This window comes from Solea senegalensis, linkage group LG2 (assembly GCF_019176455.1).
Source record: "Solea senegalensis isolate Sse05_10M linkage group LG2, IFAPA_SoseM_1, whole genome shotgun sequence".
Classification (NCBI taxonomy): domain Eukaryota; kingdom Metazoa; phylum Chordata; class Actinopteri; order Pleuronectiformes; family Soleidae; genus Solea; species Solea senegalensis.
In genome coordinates, this window is record NC_058022.1 from 2927739 (window position 1) to 2949488 (window position 21750).

At 40.3% G+C, this 21750-nt stretch overlaps 1 protein-coding gene across 2 annotated transcripts in view; it reads right to left on the reverse strand.

The window, feature by feature from the left end:
* Positions 1-21750, reverse strand: part of man1a2 (mannosidase, alpha, class 1A, member 2) — a 130692-nt gene that overhangs the window by 74297 nt on the left and 34645 nt on the right. For both annotated transcript variants that reach the window (XM_044017209.1, XM_044017214.1), the window contains exon 4: positions 4785-4881. In XM_044017209.1, coding sequence (XP_043873144.1) covers positions 4785-4881 — 97 coding nt within the window. The remainder of the gene's footprint in view (positions 1-4784; positions 4882-21750) is intronic.

The following is a 21750-nucleotide window of genomic DNA, read 5'->3' on the forward strand; positions in this document are numbered from 1 at the left end:
CAATGTTAATCAATCCTCAGACAGACAAAAAAAACAACAACCATAAAATTGAAACACACAAACACTCCACTGCATCTATCCACTGTTTAGCAGTGGCTCATGAAATAACACAAGCGCCTCTTGCCAATTTGCCAGACGGAACATTCCAATTTGACACAAAACCCTCATAAGCATGCATCCTCACACACACACACACACACACACAGAGCCCCAGGGAAACACACACATCAAAACTGGCAACTCATGAACACTCAGCTACACAAACATAACGCATCTTCCCCATGCATAAATTTGCATTGAAAGGCAAAAGGATTTTCCAGAATAAATATAAGTAAACAATGATTCTAAATAATGAATTAAAAAAAGGCACAATATATCTTTTCATATAGAATATAGATTTTGATTAAAATGACGCTCCTTTACGGTGAGCTCTCTCTGATGGATCAGTGCTGAGTTTATTTTTATCGTCTTATAAATCTGTCTGCGAGGCCTGTTGTTGACGTGGGGTTATTTTTAACACCTTTCTTGTCCAGTGTGACAGCTACACAAGAGCAAGACGTGCCGTCATCTGTGAGCGAGATGAAAGAATGTCGGCGATATAGGATGCATGCGTCTGCATCACATCACCCCTTATTTTGAACTTAGGCAGCCGTGTTATCAGATCAAAGCAGCTACACTGTCTGTCATGGAGCCCGTTTTTTTCAGACCATCTTCTTTTGGCGAAACCTTGCGCGACACGCAGTAAAATAGACGGTGGAAATGATCGTTCTGGAAAACTGGAACAACCAGACGTACACACAGCAAAAGCTAAAACATGTTAGTGTGGATGAAGCTACATTTTAAAAGCGGAGTCTGTAACTTTTAAGTAAATGTATTCATCGATGTTTAATTAATCACTATGTTTTTAAAATAAATGTATAATCAACTGAAACTAGGAGTTTTCATACTTATTTTTGAGGGCTTTAGCCTGCACCCAAAACTTAACCCCAAAAGAGGGAGGGGCATATGTAATGTATATAAAATGGTGACTTTTTGACACGTTTCTTCTGTGTTTTTTAATAATTAAAACAAGTTCAAGACTTCCTGACTGAATTTGAACCAAGTTTATGAATTTTTAAAAGCGGAAACTTTCAGTGGGAATTAATAGGAATAAACTGTGGAAATTTTCAAAATTGAAGGTTGGGAACCTGGATATAGTTGGTAAATGCTAAAACCATCAGATTTGATGCAAATTCAGCTAAATATCAATGGCATGTCACAGTATGCATTTCCTTGCTTTGTTGTTTTGATTTTGTTTTAGATGAATTAAGCATGGATAAAGTTCTACGCGCAAATTGATCTGTGTCATGGTTCATCAGGAGTTTAAAATCATATTTTTAAGCTACTAACGTGATTGTCCGATTACTGAAAATGTGTACTCTTCTTAGCAGCCGATCTGCCCGTGTCTGCACTCCACAGCACTAACTCTCCTGGCTGCTACATGAAAAATACAGATAGACAACACATAACTTATCAGTACTACAAGTACTGAAGAACTGTGACTGGAGAGAGGTGGGGGAGGAAAAACTAGGTCAAATCCAAGCCATAGTGTTGTACTCAAAGGTCCACAGGGCGCAATAGATACAAAATAAAGTAGGCGGTCTTTGATTCAAGGAAAGTACTTGACCACCAGATCACCAGACACCATACAACGACTCCTTTCATTTAAAGTCTACACTGACAGCTCTATTTGCTGGGAAACACCATAAAAATGCAAGATTTATTATTCTGATCTTTAGTTTAGAGGTTCTTTCTTCGTCTGATGAAATAAAACCGGTTGCTGCCGAATCAGAGGAGCAAAGAAAGAGGAAGATTAGTTCACCTCTGATAAATTCAATCTGACACATTTGAATTTACGATCACTGGAAATACTTAAAACACGCGGGAGGGGGATTCGTGTTCTAATAAAAAGCCGGCGGATAGTTGAGTTTTTTATTTCCACAGTCTCATCTTGTTATATCCTGGGCTTTAGTGATGTTAGACGGCATTACATTTCCGGTTGGGAAATGCAGATATTTATTCTGATAAACCTCCAGTGTGTTTGTCAGAAGCTCCGGTTTAAAATGGGAAACATGGAAATGTATCTACTGGGCTTTATATTAGTCAATCTTTAACATCTTTTGCCAGTTTTTGACCAATTAAATGCAACTGTGATTGACCAAGTGACTTGTATTATTGTATGGACACAGACCTGTGGTGGACACTAACTTGAAACTAACTTTTAAGGTATTTCCTATCTATTTTCCAGATTTTGGCAGCCCACCATGATACAGTAATTTGTCCTGCCACATTTTTATAATGGACTACACAAAAAAAAAAGGTGATTTATAACATTTGCTCCACTGCTGCATTGCGGATCCATGTGCAGGGCTACTTCACCTTGTGCTCCCTTGAGCTAAGATGCTATCACGGGGGGATTGTGCATTTGTAATAAATATAGATTTAGCCAGTGATGCAGACAGCAAGACTATATCGTTTCAGGTGGTGCATACAGTACAGTTCTCTCTCTCTCTCTCTCTCTCTCACTCTCTCCGTCACGCAAGAACTTCTCTTACTCGCTGTCTACATCACTGTATCTGCCACGTATGGTCTGTTGCACTTGAGAAGAAATTGTATGTGCCCTCACTATCACCAGAAACAGTTCAGAGTGGACTATTCCATGTGTGTTTAGTACAAATACTTTGTTATTGTGCTTAAAACTTTTACTCCACTACAACTATCTTTGTTACTCGTTCCTACCAAATAAAATCAGAAGAAGAAGAGTTGGTATTATGGTCTGTATTTATAGAGAGCTTTTCTAGTCTTGATGAGCTGCTTTACTCTACAGTTTTCACCCATTCACACGTGGGATTAAGTGTCTTTGCTTAAGGACACATATAGACTAGCAGGGCCAGGAATTGAGCCCACAACCTTCCAGTTTAAGTTGTCCCTTCACTGATCCGCCATGGCTCAATCCTAACTCCTACTTTTGATACTTAAGTACAGTAAATCTCATGAACTTTATAGAAAAGTGGCTCCAACTTCTACCAAAATCCTTTTCTGGTAAAATACTTGTACTTTTACTCAAGTATGCCTTTCAGTTACTTTATACAAGACTGTCTATCAGTGAACGAATATTAGATTTGAACACAATGTCACACCCCACACCAATAATCAAGGTGTGATTTATTTTAAAAGTCACTGAAGTGGAAATGTTCGGGAATGTTGAAAAAAACAACAACCTCATGGTGTTGTGAGGCAGGCCGAGTTGTGTGTGATCAGTGTTTTATCATGAGAGGCAGCTAAAAAAAAAAAAATCACACATGATGAGAAGCTGCACCGCACTGACCCCACTGTGGGAAAGATGGTCACTGCCAGTGGCAACATTTTCTCTCTGCAAAGAGGAATTTCCCTCGTGACTGGATCCCGACAAAGACCTCAAAGAGTGTTTTTAACTCCCACTGCCTGGTGCCAAATCTGACTACAACCATTTCACGGTTTGACGGGTTTATTCAGGCACATTTACTGTTGAAGGATGAGTCGACACGATTGTATCGGTATTGGTCCGATCCTGGTCAGACTCACTGGATCTAATATCAGGAAAAAGAGAATCGGATAAAAATCTGGAAACCCTAAAGAACATGTAAATGAATCATGAACTAAACTCATTTTGTCTTTGGAAGCAGAATAACTGATACACTGTTAAAAAATATTATGTTTTTTTGTTTTTTTTAATAGTGGTCATTGCTCGGGATGGGAATCAAAACACTGGATTGGATATCGAACAGATAAAAATGTAAAATCCTATATATCTCAATATATAGATAGAACAATATTTGTTACACTGTTGGGAGAATTGTCTTTGAAATGACTTAGCACAAATGTGTTGTTTACGGCTTTATACGTTCATAATAAATGGTCTAAAATGACTGTATCAGTATCGGTAGATACTCGAGTTTTTGATATCGGTATCAGACACAAAAAAGTAGTATCATCGCATCCCTCATTATCACTAGGCAGTGTATTTTATTAAATTTAGGGAAAAGTTGTGAAGTAAAGTAAAAGATGTAGGAATGACTGTATCGTACGGTTATCGGAATCAAAAGATTCTCAAGATTGTGATATTGGTATCATATCGGACACAAAGAAGTGTCATAAAGCCATCCGTAATTATTGAGAACCCAAGAATGTAACTGCTTTAGAATAAAGACATTAGTGCTTCTTCATCAGACTATTATTGTAAACAATAGTTTGACAAAATAAGGGCTCCATGGATTTAAACGCTGGATAAAGAGAGCTGGAAAATTACAACTTAATCCTAATGGGAGGCATAATCAAATATGGTAAATGTTCAGTATTTTTGTAGCACTCAAAGCTACTTTACACCGCCAGGTTTTTGCCTTGAACACATGGCATTCACACACCACCATCACAGCACACTCAGCAGCAACTTGGCCAGGAACACATCAGCATGTAGACTAGAGGAGCCGGGGATCAAACCCACAACCTTCCGCTTAGGGCTGTCATGAGGAAAAGCAGTCCGAAAACATGCAGAAGATAAAGATTAGAGTCAAAGGCTGTATGTTGGTGCTGCAATGGACTGTGCAGTGTCTACGCTGCCTTACACCCTGTGTCAGCTGGGATTGGATCCAGTGACCCACGACCCTTATTTAGGAGGACAAAGCAGTAGACAATTGGATGGATAGTTCAACAGTGTCGGGCACCGACAGTGGGGAAGTGGGATGGAGTGTTATTCTCGGACTTACCAAAGATATTTGTGGAATGTCCCTTCTTGGCGATGGGCTTCAGCTCATTGTGACCCCAGCCGTACTGTCTGTAGCTGTCCCACGCATGTTTCATCATCTGGAGAGACAGAACAATGCACAAAATTCAAAAATAAGTACATTAAAATGTCACGTTTTAGCCTCAAATCCTGCACTTCACAGGACTGAAACGTTAAATGACAGCTCATGACTGGTAAATGATGTTAGAAATTAGCATAATGAATTTGTTCTATATTGACATAATATTTGTGGTGTGATGACAAGAGCCGTTAGTCAGGCTGCAATTGAAACTAGTTGATGGATTCACAAATAATTTCGATGCGGAACAAAACAAGCACTCAGAGAGTTTTGCTGACTAATCCACAGAACACATTCAGGAGGGATAATGAAGCCTTTTTGATGAGACAGGAAACCTCAAGTCATTTTCTTTTCATTAAAGAAAACTTGTTATTTTGGTTTAGCTTTTTTTTCCCCTACAGTCTTAATTAAATTGATCTTCACTCAAGGGCAGAGTTGTTGTGGAGTTAAATCAACAAACAACTTCTGCACATCTCCCAACACACCTGTTGTAGAATGACAGGTTATCTTATTAAGACACGACATTGACTTGCATTGCTTTGGACAGGCTAAACTTAACCTAACAATTCAAATGTTAGCTTTAAACATAACCGGCTCGTCAGAAATTAGTAGAATGGATGCATTTTTCAAACAAAATGCACTACATGCTTATTTGTTGAATATTGAAAGATTCTAAAACACTATTTCATGAGAGCTAATGTGAATAATGTAGGGTTCACAGCTATTAAGATGCATTCAAAGACCCTGGCAAAAATTCCTGACTTCCATATGATCTAGAGCAGCGAAAAGCAGCTTCAAGATGCATTCAAGAAACCTTGTAAATTCATTACTTGTGCAAACACACATACAGGCCACTGACCAAATGCTCGCTGCTGCTGCCACTGCATGGTAACAGTATAATAAACATTTACAAATAGTCACATTAACGAATAATCAAATAATCTCTCAGATTTTGTTTGGTCTCCTTGAGGAATATCAGGCCTGACAAGACCCTGACATTTGAAAAGGTATTAAAAGGGCAACAAATAGAAGTACACAGATGCCCAAACCTTAACCATAACCAGTTAATGCCTAACCTTAATCTAAACCTGACCACAATTCAAATTCCTCAAAAAAGAGGTTCCGCTTCACGAAGACTACTAGGTCTTGGTCTCCATGAGGACTACTGGTCCTGAGAAGGTCAGTGTTTATGTCCTAAAGAGGTAACAAAAACTATGCTGTGTTGACACCATGGTACATTTTGTTTTGGTACGGTTTGGAATGGTAAAGCCCTGAGTCAAACTTGCATTTTGACTGAAAAGAGTATCTTCACTTGGTAGGTGAGGTCTGGGCTGTGCCAAATGGCTACATAGCGTGACGTGCCAAAGAATGGAACAGTTGGGGCTGTGTTTTTTTTAGTACTATTCCTAATTGAAATGCCAAAAATATATATATATATATTGTACTATGCCAAACCAAACTGCTCCACTCCTCAAGTGCACACACACACACACATGATATTGATGGCCATGATAAAAAGCCCACTCAGGATATTGTCTTCATATTTTCCTTCAGTGCATCAGCCCCACTCTCCCACTCTGCCCTTGTATCTGTAGACATTTGTCAGGCAGGTAAAAAGAAATAAGCCTCTTTTCTTCATTTGACCTTTGAAAGAAGGCTGCAAGATATGGGGGGGCTGGGGTTCGGGGTAAAGACGATTAAAAGAGAGAAAAAAAATAATAGCGAGATGAGCCCTGACATGGGGGCTGATGTTGTGAGGAGTTGCTCCGAGGCAAACGGAGAGGATGACATAGCCGAGGAAGGAAAAAGTGGCAGCTTTTATTGAGGCAGTGCTGCTCTCTTTCAATGCCAGGCCCTTCTTTTCCCTCCTCCACAGACATTACTCAAGCGGCACTGACAAAATCAGAAAAGTGCTTTTACTGCCTATATGATTGTGTCACTCATTCTATGGACATGTGTTGATTTATTCCTCGGTATATATTACAGTGTCTGGCGACCATTACTCTGTCTGGCTACCTGGCAGCTGTCCTATCTGTCCCTCTGCCAGCTGTTCTGCTTCTATATGCCTTTCAAGCTCATCATATTTTTTTTTCAGTGATGACCTTGATGGTGACAATGATGTTGGTCCCTAAGTTGGCACTGATGAAGTGCATCCAACTCTCGCACTCTTGCTGCTACGCTGTCCATTTACTTGCCACTTCTTCAAATGTCTCACAGAAACTAAAAGGGATCTGGGTTGAGATTATTTCTCATACCAAAACGATGATTACGGTAAATTCAAAAAATGAAAAACAGCTGTGCAATTATTTGAGGCATTTCTTCTGCTTTTGGAACCAGTGCTTGTAAAACCAACTGGAACTACTCACAACTGTTTGTAGGAAGAGAAATCTGTTGTTTTCTAAAATTTTCCAGACACATTCACACAAAGAAAATTTGAAAAATTGTTTCTTTATTCTGCAGTTGACCGACAATTCAGCTGTACACAAAAATATATTCTCATTGCATTCCAATTATATTCAAATGGTGCTCAGGTGAACCAGCTACAAAGAAAGGCTATGTCTGTTTGCATTTCTGTTCCATGGTTACTCATGGTACGGTTCCGTTTGGATTCGTACCATGAGACAACAATGGAGGACATCCGGCAGTTCTTCTTTTCATGGCCTTTGTCTTAACAAGATGTCAAGCTTTGCATGAGAATAGACTGCGGGTGTGGAGGTAGTCTAGCTCCACCATGACTGTACCATTTTACTCTGGTACCCCCAAGGGAAGGGTGCCAAGGAATGGAACGTTTGGGACCGGTTAATTTGATACTATTCCTGATGGAAATGTAAAAAACTACATACCGTACAACACCAAACCATTCCACTCGGTGGAAACACGGCTATAGAGGTCCGAGGAACAGGAACCCAAATCTTTGGGTCATCTAAGTGTGTTACCACTTGAAAGAGTTTCTAAACTCTGAAGTTCTGAGAAGATAGTACAGCCGCCAGAAACCTTATGGAGGTTGAGGAACTTTCCGGCTTGGCTGTGCTGACCATTGTTGATTGAGCAAGAATGTTTGTGTTTCCTGCAGCATTGTTACACCAAGCAATTTCAAAAACTTGAGCTTGGGGTTCAGGCCAATAATCACTGTGGTGGAGCAGCCCAAGCTTTATGCTTTAACACATTGTTGTGCAGACAAAAGGCAACCCGCGGCACTTTCCATACATTAGCAGACTCACTGGCACAATCATCCTGGGAATTCAGCGCTGTTATGGAAAAGTATTGTACGACTCCTTGGAGGGGATTTACCCCACAAGACGGTCTCTGAACACTGGTTCTATGGAAATCAATGTTCCTGGAACAGTTAATGGTAAAGCACTCGAAACAAGCCCTCAACAACAATGGTGCTGTGCTACAGAGTGTGAGTCAAGTTTACTTTATCCATAAGAATAGAATTGACATCATCCTAAATGCACAATAAAGGAAAAATGTGATTATATACATACAAACTTAAACACACTACTAGTCTTATTGCTTAGTGAAGAAATACTGTTTGGTCCTATATTTTCTGAAACATCTCAGTCAGATGGTCCCAATTTACACTGTCCATGGACTTGTCTGTCTGTCCAGCCCTTTTTTTTTAATTACTTTGTCAATCCTGGCTTTCCCCAAATGCACCAGAATTCCCCCTCCAGAACATTAATCAATAGTCCCATTTATTTCACTGACATAAGACCATTTTACTAAGACCAGGATTCACATTTAACTGTGCAAACATGGGCTGAATTTCTCCAACATGATAATTCCATGACCAGACCAAACACTTATAAGTCTTCACTCTCTCCTTTAATTACTGCAGTGTCAAGTGATAAAAATACCTGTGTTGCTAACCACCTTACCAAATGTAAGCGATTCAAAAAATTGCTACGTGTTTAAAAATCAGGTTTGAAATCATGTTAAATCCCGTTTAATTGTCTGCTCTGACACGTTGGGGACAGAGTCTTTCTGTGTTTTTACATCAAGATTAGTCCCATCTTCAGGACAAAGACATCTTAGCTATCTAGCAAACCAAAGGCAGTAGTGGGCTGAGGGGTTTTGTATCGCCACAGCGTTTGCTAACTATGGCTCCTGTGCATTGAAGGAGCCATATTTTAGGACATGCCTAAAAAAACCCTGAACAGAACACTGAAGAGATTGACTTTCGAGTACACAGCACTGACAAAAAGCTGCTATCTCCGGATAATAATGGGCAAATCATAATTTTTAATCAATCCAAATCAGGGAAAATAGAAATTAGGAAGCAGCTCAGTGTGCGTTCTCCACTGATTCACCAACTTTCATTTCCCTTGAACCAAAGCAATGCCTCTCTCTCTCCCTCTCACTCATGTGCCAGCAGGCAGTCAGGCTAATAAAGACAAGGGCCAAGAGTTTCATTGTGTTCTTCGCCTTGAAGAGTTCCATGACGTACTCCACGTGCGCACACACACACACACACACACACCGCGGCTTGTAAATCACATTAACACACGCCATGACACCGTCACTTAAGCATTGGCTGGCTCCCTCTGATCGCTGTTGATTGGACACTTCATCAAATTTTGATTGGCCCATATGCGAAGGACAAGCTCAACAGTGCGGGGTGTTTGACAATGTTGACAAACTGCTTATTTAAAAAGGACCTTGAGATACTAATTGGACATCAAGCGACTAAATTACCTGATTGACGCCGACAGCCACCTCTCATTACGGCACATTGAGACACAAAACAAAGGGAGAGGTAACTGTGGTTTGGTTTGGCATAATTAAGTCGTTCATGGCCGTGGACAACACCTGGGAACCTGGGTAATTGTGATTATTTTTGACAGGAACTGCGATTGCGATATCATTTGCGGTAAAGGCAATTTTGACACACATATTTGGATTTCAATAAAAATTCAATTAATTGTTCAGCCTTAACCCCATATTTTATGACTCCACGCCCCACCTTATGAGTTCTGTGGAATGTCATAAGGTATTTGCAATTTATATATTTAAATATAGCAACTTTTTCAGACCTCTGCAACAAAACATGTGAAGCCAAAAAAACGCAAAATAAACGCTCCAATAACATTAAATTCTTAAAGACTAGAAGTGCTGGGTTTCTTTGAGTTGGCTTATGTTACCATGATTTTCCAATTAAACCCCAAATATAAGTATGTTAGGTTGTCCGTACACAGAGACAAAGACATAGCTAGGACAACGGAGTGAAAATTGTTAGCATCTAGCAGTACTGCTATTATTTGGAGTCATATTACTATGAGTTGGTTGTGAGTTTGCGTGTACACGCAAGATTTTAGAGTTTAGGAGAATGCGCAAAAAGTTTTAGGCTTTCTATCCACACAGAACTGGTGTTTTGGTGCTATTTTTAGTGTTTTTAGTAAAAACATGTCTTAGCCCCACTTCTCTAAACTAACCCCGCTAGCTTTATGTGCATGCATGTGAAAGCAAGTCTTCTTTTCCGTTTTTGGTGTATTTCTATAGCAGTGTTACAGCACCACATAAAGGCCTGGCATATACTGTACAGTACAGCATCTATAGAGTCATTATGGGGGGGGTTTCATGTCTATGAAAACATTTCTTGAAATAATGCTGTGTTACGGCAAACTTTTTATGACATTTAGCACTTTCCAAGAGGCTAAGGAGGAGGAATTTTTTTAAAATACAACATTATCTTTCATTTTATAAAGCTGACAACACAAGGAGCTGCTGATAAACAAGCACCTGCAAGAGTAATCGACCTCATCTGAATATAACTAACACTACCACCGTTGTTCTTGACCTTTTGTTCTACGTATCCTCTCTGGAAAAACACACGCAGTAGTGACACCGCATGGGTGTGAATTGTAATTAGCATCAATTTAATACTGACATGCGGCATATAAATGGGAAATATTGCTGCTGGTTTACAATTCACGCCAAGAAGAAATCGGGACAAATCACGTACGTGACAAATCCTGCCAATATTGGAAAAAACTTAACATCTAAAGTGTTCCAAGCATGTGGTTAATTACAGTAGAGCTGCATGTTTGCTGGATTTCAAAGTGTTCGCTGAAGTGTCAAAAGTGAAAGAAAAAAGCTACAAAACACCAATTTATGATGTGGTGTTGTTATGCAGGACTATGAGTCACTGCTTAGATCGCCTACCTTTTATTTAAAGCTGTAAAAATAAAAAAAAAGTGTTATACCAAACCTTTTAAGAACAAAAAGAAAATAAAGCGATTCTTTTCATAAATAATGAATCAGTCAATTGTTTTAATGATAAATCGAGTACTTGTTTGGTCCGTAAAGTATCAGGAAATGTTGATGTCGGTGTTTACAAAACCTGGAAATTATGATGTTCTCGAATGTCTTGAAAATGTCTTGAAAATTTAAGAAGCTGAAACATCAGCAAAATTATTCAAATTACTGGAAAAAATTTTTTTAAATTTGGATATGAAATATGATTTTTTTTTGCAACTCTATGATTGTAAACTAAATATCTTTGGTTTGTGGATGTTGTGAATGTCATTTTCAAGGTTGGGAAAATGCCTTTTCCCAATTTAATGCCATTTTGCGGATCAAACGACTGATTTGACTGACGAAAATCAACAAATGAATCACACGTGAAATTTTAAACAAAAACAAATCCCTTTCCTCTCAGAATCTGCACAGAAACAATGTTCATGTCCCGCCTCTGTAAAGCTCACATTGTGCTGCAGTGGCTTCTCAGTCAGTCGCTCTCTTACTCCCGGAGAATCCTGGAGGTGGTTAGTCCTCTTGTCAGTTTCCACCCGCTGTAAATAACTACACCTGAGACTGTGGGCTGTGATGGCAACCGGGAGCTTGTTGTTGTGGATACATGCAGTCCACTCAACCGTGACAACTCTCCAAACTAACAGCGACAAACAGACAAACAGTCTGTTCCCTTCCAGGTTCCCTCATCTCGTCTCTGGCAGCGCTTCTGTAACGCTGGAGTCGCTGTATTCCACTCTCCAAATACAGTGTTTACATTATTTTTACACTTTCCTCTGCGGTTCACATTCACGTTTATGACTTTGTTTGAATTAAACATTACAGTACATACCCTTTTTTTTCCCTTTCAAATTGCAAATTACAATGGCACGGGCTCTTGCACACTGTCAATAAACGGACAGCCTAGAGTGCAGCCTCTTTAATTAAGTTTACAGTGGTGTTTTAGCCAGTACGCACACAGAGATAAAGAGGGCTCTTTTTTTTTGCTATTTTATGCAAAGACTCCCGTGTGTGTAGTGTGAGTTCACTGTTTTTGTACTGCAACCGTTTAACATGCTGGTTTAAAATGTCTGACAAACGCTGGTTCATTAGTAGCTGTCCTGCTTTATTAAACATTTCCAAACCCTGAGGCACAAACTACTTAAAATTCAGAGATAAGGCAAACTTTTTTTTTCCCACAGCAAATGATCGATGAAGCCTCCAGGACGATGGCCACCAGTGTTGGCTTTAAAGGACAAATCAACAGTGACACAGATTGGAATAAAATTAGAATAAAATCCAAAAAACCTGGCCTTCATTTTGACAAAACAGCACATATTTTGAATATAGGACGAAACACCGTCTGTGTATAATCATGTTCCCGTCATACTTTTACCATAAGTCCGTGAAACAGCAATTATTTATTGCCCGTAGTTTAACTTATTATCAATTTAAGTATTTACACATCTCTGGGTTTCATTACAGGCTGAGAGATGGATCAGCAATTTCTCAGCAAGGCTGTGTGTGTCGAGCAACTTCGAATTATTATGGTCGTGCAGTACGACGACAAAGGTGCATGAAAACAATAGGAAAAACCCGCAGAAGTAATCAACTGCATCTGCATAAAACAAACACTTCAACTATTGTTCTCGACCTTTTGTTCTATACGTATCCTCTGTGAAAAAAAACATGACGTTGTGTCATCGAGCGGGTGTGAATTGTGAATTAGCCTCAATTTAATGCTCATAAACTGCATATAAATGGAAGATATTGCAGTCATTACACGGCGCACGTGACAAATCTTGCCAAGATTGGAAAAACTTAGCGCCTGAAGTGTTCCAAGCATGTGGTAAATTACAGTTGAAGTGTCAGAAAGACAGAAAAAAGCTACAAAAACAGCGAGTTACGAGGTGTTATTATGCAGGACTATTAGTCACCGCATGGATTCTCCACCTTTGCATTTAAAGCAGTCAAATGTACCGTAGTGCATCGACTTAAATGTGTTTCTTTAACTTCTTGAAGAAGACAAACTATTGTAAATCAAATATGTAGTATGTATACATGACAACAAGAGTAACATTTATGCAAAAATATAGAGTTTGACTACTTTTTACTGCCATGTCTGATACAACTTATGGGATTTTGACAGGGTGAACCAGATATTTTCAAGATATAAATGTTGAGGATGTTCTCAAATGTCTTGTTTTGTCCACACACCAAAATGACTAACTTTTAATGATTTCTTAGAAACCAGACAACATTCACATTTAAGAAGCTGAAACACTCAAACCAAATAATCAACTATCAATCGACAATTAATTTAGTAATCAAGTAATAATCGATTCAGCCCTATATCGTCATCCTTGCTTGTGCAACGCCATAATCGATACACCAGGGCAAATATCGATATTTTAGCTAATAAATAAAGGCGATCTATGCGCTTTGTTCTCCATTTGTGTGAATAAATAAGAGAAATCCAGAACGTTTAACTTTTCACGGAAGCATTTGCTTTCTTCAGTCAGACAGATATTGTGACTTATCGCTACACGACTCTCTTGCGATATATTGATCATTGCAGAATCGTTGCATCGTGATATTATTGGTATCGTGGACCATGTGTGTCGTATTGTGTGCTGCAAAGCCTGTGAAGTTTATTTGAATATTCAACAAATAATCCCATTGAATAGTGTTTTTGCTTGAAATGCCCATCCCTAATAAACTGGTTATTCGCCAAACTGATTTAGCTTATAATGATGAGAAAATGCTGTTTTCTATACATTTCTACATAGCCTAGTGTCCACGCTGCAGCTGTAAATATATTAATCATTCCTCATTATATGCTCAAGCTTGCTTTGAAAAAAATTGGCAGCGGAGGGGCGGCCCTGAGTTATTAAGGTCAGAGTCGGAGAGAGAGATTAAAAACCTCACTTTCCCTCTCCTCCTTATTGACTGTCGAGCTTGAGTGTAAAAACGCGAGGCCGGCGGTGATGAGAGAGGCAGCCGTGTTTCTCATTTGACACATTTATTTGCTCCGTCCACCCCAAAAGATTTGTTTTTATTTCCGGCGGATTGGTTCAAAAAAAGACAAAAAATACAGTCCAGAGAGCGGATTGATTTAGAAGTCTGACAGCACGGCACGGCGGTGTGCCAAAGTGAGTTAAGTCACATATTTACTGCACCGTGGAGAAATCGCTCTGCGCTTAATGCTGCCTCAGGGGTCAACCGCAGAAAATTAGCACTCAACCTGTGCAACCAGTGCCTCCATGCATATTGTTAATGCACTGCAGTCCAATTATTTAATATAACTTGGTTACAACTGAAAGGTAGCTGGGCTTGGACTCAGTCTAGAGATCCCAACAGGACACAGGGTCTATTAGAAGTTCTGACCTTCACAGCACCACCCAGTCGCCTGCTATGGAGAGAAAAGCTAAATCTGCCTCCAGCAATCTCATTCACAAAGGACCAATGGCTGTGATTCATGCACCCTTTACCCTCATGTGACACACACACACACAGTTTAGCACAGCTATTTTTCTTAGGACCCTGCATTGGTCAGCCTAAACAAACCTTAACCATAACCAGTTAATGCCTAAACTAATTCTCTAACCACAATCCAAACCTTACCTAAACCTAAACTAGTTCCTAGTTAGAAATGAGGTTCTGCCTCATGAGGACCAGGTTTCTGTCTCCATGAGAACTACTGGTCCTGACAAGGTCAGCGTTTATGCCAGGAAAATGGTCCTGAAGAGGTAACAAATACAAGAGCAGGCAGCATTCTTACTGAGGATACTCAGACTTAACGCATTCCATGGCTGCTTAGCCTAATGTTAACCATCACAACTAAATGCCTAAAGGTTTTGACCCCTAAAAAGCCCTTGTCCTCAATTTCCCAAAATGTCCTTGCTCCCTATAGTTTATATAGGTTCCCTATGGTCCTCACAAAGATACATAAAACAAAACATAAGCTTCCACTCATTAAGAAAGCTGAAACAAAGCCTTATCCACAAACTTAACTAGTTCATTCCTAACCTTAGTCTCAACTTAAACACCATTCAAACTTTACCAGTTCCTCAGAAATGAGGTTCTGCCTCAATAGGACCATGTTGAGCTCTCCATGAGGACGACTGGTCCTGACAAGGTCAGTGTTTATGCCAGGTCCTACAGAGGTAATAAATACAAGAACACACACACTCACAGGCGCAGACACACTTATCATGTACCAGCACGGTCAACCACGGGGCACTGAAATATTCATAAATCCCCTTCAAGCCAGCAGCTCAGAGTGTGGCCATTACTTCTACCATTGTTTAAAAAATATATATATTTGAAAATCAGCTTAGCTTCCCTGCAAGAGGCACACAGGCACAAGCTTTGCTGAGGTTTGGGGAGCTGAACTCCACTTACGTGCGCCTCCAGGCGACCTCCAGAGTCAGTATGACTGATTTAAAGTGTTCATCCGTCCGGCCTCGACTTTCTCATCTCCTTTCAACTCGAGCCCATGGAGGCTTTCTATTTGGCTTAACGGAAGGCCTTGTCGGAGATGCACGAGGGTGGCGAGAATGTGACATCTGAATTGCCTCCCGCAGTAAATACATTCATGGCACTTAGGCAGGTAATAAATTCCCACGTGAATTGCGGACAGCGCGAGGTTCAGAATATGCAGCTTCCCGAGCCAAGGGTCCTAGATAATGGTTTAAGATACTGTTACGGCAGTGTAATGTGTAGCACCTACATACGAATCTAAAATCTCTACCGTCATCAAAACGTCACTTCTATCACTTTTTCCACTACACACGTGTGTGTGTGTGTCTATCTTTTTAAAAGGGACAGACAGTGTGTCTGAAAGGGCAAATTTTAGTACAAGTGAAGATAAGAAACCAATAACATTTTAACAATAACATTTTATTGCCGTGTTCAGTATTTCTGCCACAGAGGATGGTTATTTCAATTAGGGGACCCAGATCAAATTACAGTATGCCACAACTAGATTTACTGGGTTTTTACATCAATTTATTAGGCATTTCCTTCCGAATATGATCTGTGCTCGCTGTGATAAAGGCAGAATACAAATTCATTTCTTTTCTCCTGTTGTATCAGTGGATGAAAGGGGGAACCCAGCTGGAGACAAAGCTGGTCTTCTATAGCAGAAGGAGCAGCAGGAGCTCAGAGGGACAAAGCACTGTTGGAGGGTGCCAGTTCTGCTGTCACTCTCACTTCAGAGCGAGTCATTGCCGATTATTATTGTGCCTGTTCCATAGTTAAAACAAATGTAATGTTGTGTGCCTTCAGTACAGTCAAGGAACGTACCAGTAGTGAAGTCTGGTTGATAGGTCTGATGTAGTACCAGATATTTTTCAGTAGGAATTAGAATATTCAGCATCTACACAAATCTTTGGCAGAGGTTCTGATTTTAGACTGAGAATTCAACCTAGATTAGCATTTGACAAAATGTTCTTAACATAAAACATTAGCCTAACTGCGCGTGAAGGTTCTGATCATCCAGGTCATCCAGGTCTTCAGGAACGTAAGGAGGACGCAACTGGACTTGCTTGAGTTTTCTAAAAGAGGACGGTTGAAACAAGCTGCATATTTACTCTTTCTTTCTAGGCAGGTAAAGAGCCCAAAAAGGTTAAATACCTGGGGAGTCTCACTCGTCAAATGAAGAAATTAAATGAAGAAGCCTCAGGAATGAGGGGTCTTCAACAAAACGTCATCTTCACTAGTTGTGCTGTAGGAAACTGGAGTGACTCATCCAGTACTGAAGCACCAAAATAACCAACCACAACTGTTCAATTCTCCAGTAAAAGAGTACGGTACGGTAAAACGTCACTCCCTCACGATAGGAGTAAATATCCCATGGAAGTCAAGGCAAACACCCGCAGTCTGTACTCGTATGAAGCTTAACGTCTTCTTGAGACAAACGGCCACAGACCAAACTCCATTGTCCTCCATTGTGCTGTCTGTTGTGTCGCGTTCCATGTCAGCGGTCATTGTCGTCGCACCGGTACAACATCGCACTACGTGGTCATTGGGCACAGCCCACACCCCGCCTACCAAGTGAAGGTACTGTTCTCAGTCGAAACTCAAGCCTGTCCCAAGGCTTAACCGCTCTACACTAAAGCTGAAACGATTAATCGATTACTAAATTAATCAACAACTATTTTGATAATCGGTTTGAAGCTTTTTTCATGATTAAAACAAGATTTCCGATCAGTTTAAGCTTCTTAAATGTGAATATTTTCTTCATTTCTTTGCTCTGGATAACAAATAAATCATTAAAAGTCAATAATTTTGTTTGTGGACAAAACAAGACATTTGAGAACATCATCATGTCCAGGTCTGACGAACACCGATCAACATTTTTTAAGGTTTTCTGACATTTTATGGACCAAACGATTAATCAAGAAAATAATCGGCAGATTAATCGATTATGAAAATAATTGTTAGTTGCAGCTCTATTCCACACCATACCGTACTGTACCAAACTGAACCGTACCACGATAGAAACACAGCATAAAGATGTCAAGCAAGTCCAGTTTCCTACGTTCATGGGGAGGAGGCTAACCGGTCTTTCTTTCTAATCCTATTGCCAGTAGTACACATAAGTGCTCTATATGATCCAGGTAATGTAAACTCACATTGCACTCCACTTCCATTGATTTCCGACAGGTGTAAATTCAATTCAGAATGCATCAAATATATGCCAAAATGATCTTTATTTTGACACTTAAGTGTGAGATAATTTTATTTAGAGCCATAATGACAGTAATCGCGACATTCAATTCAATTTGCTTCCGATCATGGATATTGTAGAGTGTGTTTTACTGCTGTTGCTGCTGCTGCAGTCTGCAGTATGCACAGATGGTTGGTGCTGCTGCCTGCAAACCTCTTTCCGCGCAGGCACGAGTGGTTTGAGAAACTGTGAGAGATAAGGTCGGATCAATAAGGAGCGCAGACCTATAGGTTTTTTCATGCCTGATGACTGATCTGGCATTAAGAGGTTATAATGGTTCCTCCATTCACTGTTAGCATGTCCTAATGTACATTAAAGTATACAAAAAGGGGAGCTTTCTCCCAGCTAATGGAGTGAAAATGCAAATCCAATGTAGATCCATCTCATTGTAGACACAAGTAATCCATGAAATTATTGGTAGCATAATTTAGGGGCAATAACATTATTTTTTAGACTCACTGACCTTTAGAGTCATTTTGGGCAACAGTCCATTGTGCTGTTAAGCATGACAGGACCTCAACACAAGGCCTAGCAAAAAAAATTACCCTAAGGTCATGGTATTGAGAGAAAAAAATACTATGGAATCACTTTTCAAATTATATTAAAGCAGATGTGATTAAAACAAAATACTGTAGAGGAGGGGAACTGGGCTGAGGTGAACAAGAACCCAGTGAACCTGCCTTTGTTTTTTTTCTTTTTTTCTAATACATTAATTTATCTGTTGAGAAAAAAAAAATTAACATTTCAAAGGAGACCAGGTTCTTCAAACACGGGGTGATCTGATTAGGTACAATTGCAAGGCACATGTGCCTTTGTCCTTCATCGAGATTCACAAGAAGTTTTCAAGGTTTTCAGCCTTGAAAATGTTGTATCCTGTTAATGGTGGAAAGACCCAATGTCTGTCTAAGTATGTGGCCTATTCCTCAGTCATTATATTCCGTGTTTGTTCAACTTCTCACAGGTGAATTTGACAGTTGTTACTTTTGTTAAACGTTTGTCTTTTATTCAACACCATAACAATACCCCACACTGCTCCAGCTATTACCTCTGCCAAAGAGGTTGTGTTTTCAACCATGTCCATCTGTTGATTTGCTGGTTAGTTGCGCAGAGAATCTTCCCAACAGGTTTTTATAAAACCTTGCGTGGGAATGGGGTATGGGTCAAGGAAGAATCCATTCAATTTTGGTATAAACTGAGCCTTGGTGGAAGTACGCAGTCCAGTGAAAGTCATTCATTCTTTTATTGAATTTTATTTAGACGTAAACACCAACAGTTCTTCATTTTTCTAAATCTGTACCCTGGACTTTTTCAAGTGGAACTTTGCAAGACTATCCATCCACCGTCTACCACTTTATCTGCGAACATAAGCCATGGAGCCAAGTCCATGCAAGCTGGCATCTGTTTCGAAAGCTTTGAATGTGTTTTCAGTTCTGGCCATTTTCAACTCTCGCTTCCTCGGACAACCGTTTTCTCTGCTTCATTTTTTTGACGACTCTGCCTTGACGAAAAATCTAAAATAAGGCTATCGCTGCCTTGATCTTATAGCCGGTACCTCGGTGCGTGCGTGCCATTAAGCAATATGTGTGTCTCGCAATACCCAAGTCTTCGCAAGACTTCCTAATTCTGAGGACTCCAGGCCAGTGGCCCTGATCTTGCAAGGCTGGTACTTTTAGTACCTGGTACCAGGTACTTTTTTTAGTACCTGCTCTGGCGAGATTCCAAGCGAGCTGAGGCGATACTATGCGTGACGTCGCCAGACTGCCAGCCACTGCTTGGTCAGAAGAGTGTTGTCACAGGAAGAGACGTCCGACACAAGAATCAAGCCAAACAATGCTGAACTGTAGATCAGTTAAAAAGATTTAACGATCCTAAAAACGTGGGTTACTCTCCAACTTAAAAATTACCAGGGAAATGCCTGAAATATCAATATTTAACAGGAGTCTGGTGTATTTTTTTTAGGGAGCACTGCTGATCGCGAGCGGCATCACAAACCCTGCCGCTATATTTCAGTCCAGTGACTGTGTCAGACGGAGTCTGTGCTCCAATTCTAATGACTCCGCCCACATTGAGTAGGTACCATTTTTGTAGTGGAAAAAGCCGTGCCAAGGCGAGTCGAGGTGAACTGGGACCATAGTGGAAAAGGACCATAAGAGACGGTAGAGGGATTGGAGACGGCCCCAATCTCCCCGTAACCATCACAATGAAGTTCTGCTTTAAAGTGCAGTGTTCGTTATGAACAGTAATAACATCAACTAAGTGGAGCATAACTGGGATCCTTAATATGGACCTTACATAAATTCAAATGTATTGTACTGCACGCCTACAGTGTAGAAATCTAGCACAGTAAGCCCAGAACTTTATGTACCACAATGGAAACACTCGACAATGATATTGTAAAGGTTAATGCTCACATTCAGGAATAAATGCACCACCTGGGAGCCGCGTTGACATATAGATGTATATATATAATGCATAGATACATGCACCGTCTTGGGCACAAGGCAGCCATTCTCAAATGTCACCTCCCTACCCCCCCATGCTACGAGCGGCGCGCTTACAAGACAGCACGGGCCGTTCACAAGCAAACCAGGGTGTGCCTGACAAAAAAAACAATTTGTAGCCTCGCCACATTGCATGTTCAAAAAAAAAAATGAAACAAAGCCACTACGGCGCACCAGCGAGAAACCGCTGAAGCATCCTCACCAACCAATTCACGTCATTCTCCACAAACAGATAAATTCAAAAATGTTCAACGTAAAATCACCAACTGAATTCTTAAAGGAGAGAGTAGCTGGAGGAGAGGTGATTCCTTTGATTGCTTTAATTACATTTTTCCTTCCAGCACATGAGTTGTGTACTTATCACTCTTTTTTCTTCTTCTTCTAGCTTCTCCCTTTCCCTCCAGGTTTCTCTGTTACACCGCCATCTTTCCTTCCCTGGCAATCACTGACTCATTCCAGATGTTTAAGATCTGGCCGTCTGCCCACCTCCACCTCGGGAGCCTCAGCTCAGTTTCATGTTGTCCTTATCTCTGCCCCTATTGTGCATTTGTTTCCTTTTTCCGAGCCCTTGGTTTCGTCTCCCGTGTGTTTGTGTAGTCCCTGATCTTTCCTCCTCTTTGTGGCGGAGAGAGAAGCTTGTGTTGTTCAAATCTGTTGGCAGCACCTGGAAGTCGCTCGACGTCGTCCTGGATCATAATCTGCCGCTAAAAGTTCTGTCTTTAGGCAGATTTGTCCTTATTCGACTTATGGGTTTTTCGTAAAGATTAGTAAGGGCCCCTTGAGGAAAATTAGCGATCTGTGATATCAGAGTTTATTTGAATTAAACTTGATGATGACTTGTTTGGCCATTGATTTATCTGGGCTTTGCAGCCAGAGTCGATGGCTCTGTAGAGACAGACACTCAGAGACTCTCTCTCTCTCTCTCTCTCTCTGTCTGTCTCTCTATCCAGTGCCAGCCACAAATCTGCAATCGTTTGCTTTTCACTCAGCTGTGACCGCTGAGTGACTGGAGAGCCAAGTCGACAGTCAGTCGGACCTCGAACATTTTGTGATGCTTCCTCGTGATCTATAACACAATTATGTGTTAGAGTCACAAAACAAGTGTTATCTGACTATTTTTGAATATATTTATGTCCATGTCATGTATTTTACTTATTCAATAAACATAATATTGAGTGTATTTCACAAACATATTCAATATAAGCGCTGCTACACCAGGAAAAGTCATCACAGCATCACGATATGTCGACATCCAAAAATTTCATGATACAGATATAATATCCATATATTGCCCGGCCCTACACATGTTTATGAGTGTAAATACTACTTTTCCACACACACAAAATGCCTCTCTTTGCATTTTCTTCAGCAAGAAAAGCCCCAGAAGAATCAACAGAGCACTGAA